Raw genomic sequence first — 6,043 nt, 5'->3', positions numbered from 1 at the left:
CATCAAGAAGGACAACTTCTTTCCACTAGTACCAGGCAAATATGGTCAAGAGACCACAGCGTACGTGCCGTGGCCATGAAGAAATAACCTAGCTTGTTCTCCTCTCTGGAATTACCAACTCAGTGCAGATTTTGTGATCTATATACCTGTCTGTCCAAGAAACTAGACAGTTCATACTCCCCCTGCTCCTTGATGGCACTGTGCTCTTTTAAGTTAGATGTCTCTGAACTGGCACTAAACGGGAAACCATTTAATAATGTCTGTTAATAACAGACACTTTCTTTGAGGGTTTGTCCCAGTTGGTGGACTCTTTAAGTATGGAAGGCCTCATTAGGAGAGGAGAAAGGTTTTATTCTGACATTTTTATTACTCTATATTGTTCATTGAAAGCCAACAACTTTATCCAAAAACAAAGCAAACTTTTCTGGCTGTCCAGGAGGAAAAGGTTTCAAAGTTGACAAGTCCATCGACTGCAGTGTCTCCACAAGAGTGCTGTAAAAACAAACCAAAATCAAAAATTAAAAATATATATATATATCTCTCCATCCCCGAGAGAAAATTTTTCTTCACACATTTTTCTTTCTATTGATAAATATATAATTCTGTAGCACAGAAACAAAAATAAGGACATGTACTGAAAGGAAGAGACCCCACCAACCAGCGGGCCCCAACCATCACTGACTCATAAGCAGCATTGCTGAGAACACACTCTGGCCTGTACCACAGAGCTGACAACCTCAGCTCTTAAATTTATCTTCTCTGTGGTTGCAACGCTGGGAGACTGAACAAGATCTGAGGATCTTCACCATAAACCATACCAGGAAATTTCATCCTATTTGAACACATGCCATAGTTTTCCATTTAACACACAGCCAGAAGAAAAGCTAAATCAATCTGTTAGCTTGCTATTACTGGAATGCAAATAATGCTCAAATGGTAGGTGCTGTTCAACAACAAGAAATCAAAATTCCTTCCTGTCTCCAAAGCTGTCAGAAGCACAGACATAATAACTTTAAGGAACTTGCCCAATATAAATAAAGGACAGGCCTAGTCTTCTTGGAAGGCGCCTCTGAAACATATGAAATCCTTCTTGCAGGGCAAAGGAACAAGATGCAGACTAAATAATGGCAGTTGCATTTCCTTGGCCTTCAATTTAGAGGTCACCTTATTTATAGAGCGCTATCTATCACAAAAAAATCATACGCAAAGAGAAAACTGAAAGATACAGTCAAACCAAGAGAGTAAATGAAACTAACAGGAGCCAGGATAAACACAGCCAAAGGGAACTAGTGGTTTTGTTGTTGGTTATTTTAACTGGGGCAGGGGGAGGTTTGGTTGGTTGGTAGTTTATTTGTTGGTGGTTTTTTTCTCTGAAGTGACAGGCAGTAGATCTGTAAAACTTGTCAGAAGATGTGGTGGATTCAGGAAGATTGGTTAAAAGGGCAGCCTGAGTAAGTACTTGGAAGACAAGAGGTATTGAAAGTTACTAACCAGACAGCATCTGATTTAAGAATCTCCCTAAATCAAAGTACTTAAGAGCGCTGGAGGGAAAGTAATACAAGGAAGCACCATATGTTCTTAGCCTGTTTCTACTTTTGGCTGGGCATCTGCATATGGCCACTGCAAATAGGATACTGAGCTCCATGGTCTCCTGGTCCATATCAGTAAGGCCATTCTTATGTTTTGTTCTAAATACTCCAGATAGTTTTATTATGTTGGTACATCTATACAGTCAACGTTAGAGCCCTTTACAAGGCGAATCCACATAGCAAAATGAGGAAGTCCTCAGCCTACAAGGAGAAATTTATTCCTTATGGCTCATGGCTACAAACTGAAGGCCTGGGCTGTATTATTTCTAGATTTCAAAAAAGAATCCAACAACTAGTGAGAAAGAGCAGAGAAAATGAGAGCAGTTAGATGCCTTTTGGATGCTACCTATTCCAAATTCAACCACTTCTATTTGGTTTAAATTGCTCTTCTTTCAATCTGAATACATGTGCCCTCAAAAATAAAAATATTATAAAGGGGTCATGGTCAAAAAGCTTGATAAGCTTTAGCACTTTAGGGGATGTTAGCACCATCCCCTATGGAAAATCTGCCTTGCAAACAAATGGTTATTAGGGAAAACAACGTGTGTTTCCTTGTTACATTTTCAATATTGTAGTAACACCCTGAGTGATGGTGCTGAACACTGCTTGTGCAGCCAGGACAGCCACAGCAGCTCCGTACCTGCAGTTACAGCACAGGACATGCCCATCTCTGTGGAGCTGTTTTGCCAGTTCAAGCTGATGGTTGTCCATCAGCTTTTCGTTTATTACTACTATTAGTGGTTTTCCTTCTTCTAGCGTCTCCAGACAACTACCTGCACCTACGGGAGAAACAGAAAACACGATGAGTTTTTGCCCTGACAGATGAAGCATCATCTTACTTGCTCTTCAAGAACGGGAGACACCTGAGGGTGAACATTCAACTCGGCATTCCCGGCCAGCCCACCCCCGAGCCGCAGACATTCCCCCAGCCGGCCTCCCCTCCTGCCCAGGACGGGCTCGGCGAACAGGCGGGGCTGTACCTGCGTGGCTGATGACCAGGTCCGCCCTGCGCAGGTCCCGGGCCAGCGAGTCCTTGAAGCGGAAGGATTCCACCGCCACGGCCGCGCTGCCGCTTGGCGCCGGCTCCAGCGCGCCCCGCCCGACCTGCAGCACCAGCTGCGCGTAGCCGCGGCTCCGCAGCACCTGGGCGGGAGGAGCGGGGTGCGCGTGTCCCTGGGTCAGACATTGGGCGCCTGGCCCTGTTCCCCGTTACCCCTGCTCCCCCCCCCCACGCCGGCCTGGCGCCACAGATTGTCCCTCCTCCGGCGCCGCCACTTCAGTCCCCCATCACAGGCCCCCTCGGCGCCCCCCAAACCGCCCCTCAGACACCCCCAGCGGGAGAGTGGAGAGGGCGGGCTGGCTCCCAGCGCGCAGGCGCCCGGGTGAGGCGCTGCACACAGGCCGCTGGGAGCCGGGAGGGCTGCCGGCGGAGCTCTCCGCCGCCTCACCTGCAGCGCTGCCGGCGAGGAGACGGTCGCGATCAGGTCGTCAAAGCTGGTGGTGCCCACGGTGACAAAAACGGACTTCATGGCGGGCGACCGCCCGCTCGTGGCCGCGCAGCCGCCAGAGGGCGCCGCGCGATCGCCGCAGCGCTCCCCAAAATGGCCGCCGGGCTGAGGGGCGGGTTGGCGGGCGGCCCGGGGACACGCTCCGCCCTGCACCGCCACGTTTGGGCTCGATGCCTCTGCCCTGGCGGGCGAAGGGATGTGGCAGGTGCGGTACCCAGCGCTGGGATGAGTGTTCTCGGTGCCGCGGGGCAGCTGGACCCGCCGCAGGGCTGCGGGACTGCCCGTGCGGGGCCGGGGCCGCAGGGTCGCCGCCCGCTCTGTATAACGAGCCCGCTCGCCGGCAGCGTTCAGCGACCTCAGCGGAGAAGCCACAAGCGTCTCAATTTTTCGGACTTTCAGGAAGGAAAAAAAAAGTGGAAAAGGGATTCAGAAAGTTTTGCCTTCCTCACGTTATTTTAGCACTTGAGGCACACATCACTGACTGGGGCAGCCGCTGGGTTCACAGCCTGTGGTTGCCGTAGCAACTGACCTAAGCCAGGGTGGGATTTCCCAGTCTGACCCAAGCCCCCCACAGCACTTACTGTGGGACCAGCATCCCAAAAGGATAGTAGCAAATGAGCAGCCAGTCGTGCTTCAGAGGAGAGACTGGTGTTTGAGACAACTGTCACCCGAAGCAATGTCATGGCAGCCCACAAGTAGGGGACATCTTGGCTGGGTCGTCTTGAACACTGGGTCTCACCGGCGGGACACACTTTGCTTCTGACCATACCATTGCAGAGCAAACGCGTGGGATCAAAACTACCTTCAAATGGCTGAAGGCAGGAGAAGATTGCGTACGTTTCTATCAGTCGGTGAGCTTGGGTGGTTTTGCCATGTGTTTTCCACTGGTACCATAGGGATTGGTGAAGATGGGAGACGGAAGAAGAGACAAATGTAGTTTGAACTCTGCATTCTATGGTTTGTTTACAGAACTTTAGTAATTCTGACTATATATGTGCGCTGTGTCCACTCCACAAAATCCAGAAAAGCTGCAAACTTCAATAGAAACTGCTAATTGATTTCAGAATGTCAGACATTGAAGTTATTTGGCCTAAATAAATGAACCTTTCACAGGAGCTGAGATTGGAACTCAGGGAAAACCCTGCGAGTAAGACTGAAATCAAAGCAGGAGCTGTGTCCTCCTGGTTTCTTTTCCTCTCTGTGCCACTGACCAGTGTTAGCACCTTGGGTAGGTGCTGTCTTTTCTGTTTTGCCACCTACAAGGCAATGTTTAGCAGTTTATCTCTTCTAAGGCTTTATGTGGAGGTGACTATATTGTGTAGAGAATTGAGTCTTTTAAAAGAGCCGAGAGACAGTAAATCAGGTAGGAGCTGAAGCTGAAGGCCTTTTCTGAAAAATAAAAATGCTATTCAGTGCTAAACCACATTAAATCAATTGCAAAAAATGAAGTCACCAGTAAATTTATTATTTCAGGTACATTTCCTCTTCGTGATGAAACACTGGGGAATAGGTGGGGGGAAGAGGGATAACATTTTAGTTTAAAAAAAAAATCTCCAAACATTAAATCTGTTAACACAATCTTGTCTGCTGAAGGCCAAGATTAACCCCTTAGTTGCACAAACTGAACTAGCAGATTTCTTTCTTAATTGCAAGTGTAACAAACACAATGTATAATTTTACAAAAATAAGCTACTCAAGTTAGACATCTTAGACATTTGTTCCCTGAGTTAAATTTAATAGATGAGGTCATGTCTGTATATGCTACTCAGTGTTCCAAGAAAGATAGAGAAAAGATGTAGCTATCTTGAGGATACCTCTGATTGCCATGTTAATAGCTCATTCACAATGCTCATTAGCCCCCTGTTGCTTTCATTTAGCATAATGAGCCACACTGAAATGTATTTATTTTTTGATTAAAGCAAATCATGCTGACAGCAGACATGGCCAGGGGAGCGTGGTGCTTTATCTTGGAAAAATGCTGCGGAGTGAAACAATATCAGAGTCCTGAGTGCACAGGGCCTTAGTGGCCTTTACCAGGTTCACCCAGCTCTTGCTGCTCTCCCTCAGGACAAGGAAGCCAGGAGCTGAGAGTGACCACAACACAAGCCAGGAAAAGGCCTCACCAGCAGAGCACAGCCTGACCACACCAGAGGAAAGCAGGCAGAGCAGTGGCAGCAACAGGTCCAGCGACCATCAGGCAAAGACAAGGTAAGAAACCATTTCCAAGGTCAGTCCAGGAAACCCTAACGGCAATTTAGGAGCAGAACTAGCAGCAAGGACACCCACAACTCACCTCTGTCATCCCAACTTAAGAAAGACAGCTGTTTGAGCAGGTCTAGAGGAAAGCTGTAAAGATGATCCAAGGGCTGGAGTGCCTCTCCTCTTGAGCACAGACTGAGAGGCCTGGGGTTGTTCAACTCAGAGAAGGCTCCAGGGGGACCTTATAGCAGCCTGCCAGTACTCAAAAGGACCTACAGGAAAGATGGAGAGGGACTCTTTAATAGGGAGTGTAGCAGTAGGACAAGGGGCAATGGTTTTAAATTGAAAGAAGGGAAATTTAGATTTGATGTAAGGAAGAAATTCTTCACCATGCACGTGTTGAGGCCCTGGAACAGGTTGCCCAGAGGAGCTGTGGATGCCCCAGCCCTGGGAGCATCCAAGGCCAGGTTGGGTGGGCCTTTAAGCAACCTCATCTAGTAGGTGTCCCTGCCTAGTGGGAAGGGAGAGGACAAGGCTGGAACTAGATAACATTTAAAATCCCCTCCCAACTCAAATCATTCTGTGATTCTACTTAAAGCCTGAGTTTAAATGAAGTCCTCATCAGAGGGTGTGTGTAGAAGCCCCAGCTGAAGCTGGTCATGGCAGTTAAGACCTGTTAGTTCAGTCAAGTCTCTGTCAGCTGATAGACAGGAAGTCAGACTTTGGGATGAAAGGAAGTGTGTGAAA

At 48.1% G+C, this 6,043-nt stretch overlaps 1 protein-coding gene across 1 annotated transcript; it reads right to left on the bottom strand.

The window, feature by feature from the left end:
- Positions 1-380: 380 nt before the first annotated feature.
- Positions 381-3,118, bottom strand: LOC308045439 (UDP-N-acetylglucosamine transferase subunit ALG13-like; the record flags this gene model as incomplete). The annotated part of the gene is made up of 4 exons (XM_080352724.1): positions 381-492; positions 2,230-2,368; positions 2,570-2,732; positions 3,038-3,118. The coding sequence occupies 4 exons, from the start codon at positions 3,116-3,118 to the stop codon at positions 381-383; spliced, it is 495 nt and encodes a 164-aa protein (XP_080208850.1).
- Positions 3,119-6,043: the final 2,925 nt, after the last annotated feature.

Source organism: Nesoenas mayeri (assembly GCF_963082525.1).
Source record: "Nesoenas mayeri genome assembly, chromosome: 13".
Classification (NCBI taxonomy): domain Eukaryota; kingdom Metazoa; phylum Chordata; class Aves; order Columbiformes; family Columbidae; genus Nesoenas; species Nesoenas mayeri.
Note: the sequence above shows the minus strand (reverse complement) of the source record. Positions and strands in the feature narration are given on the sequence as shown.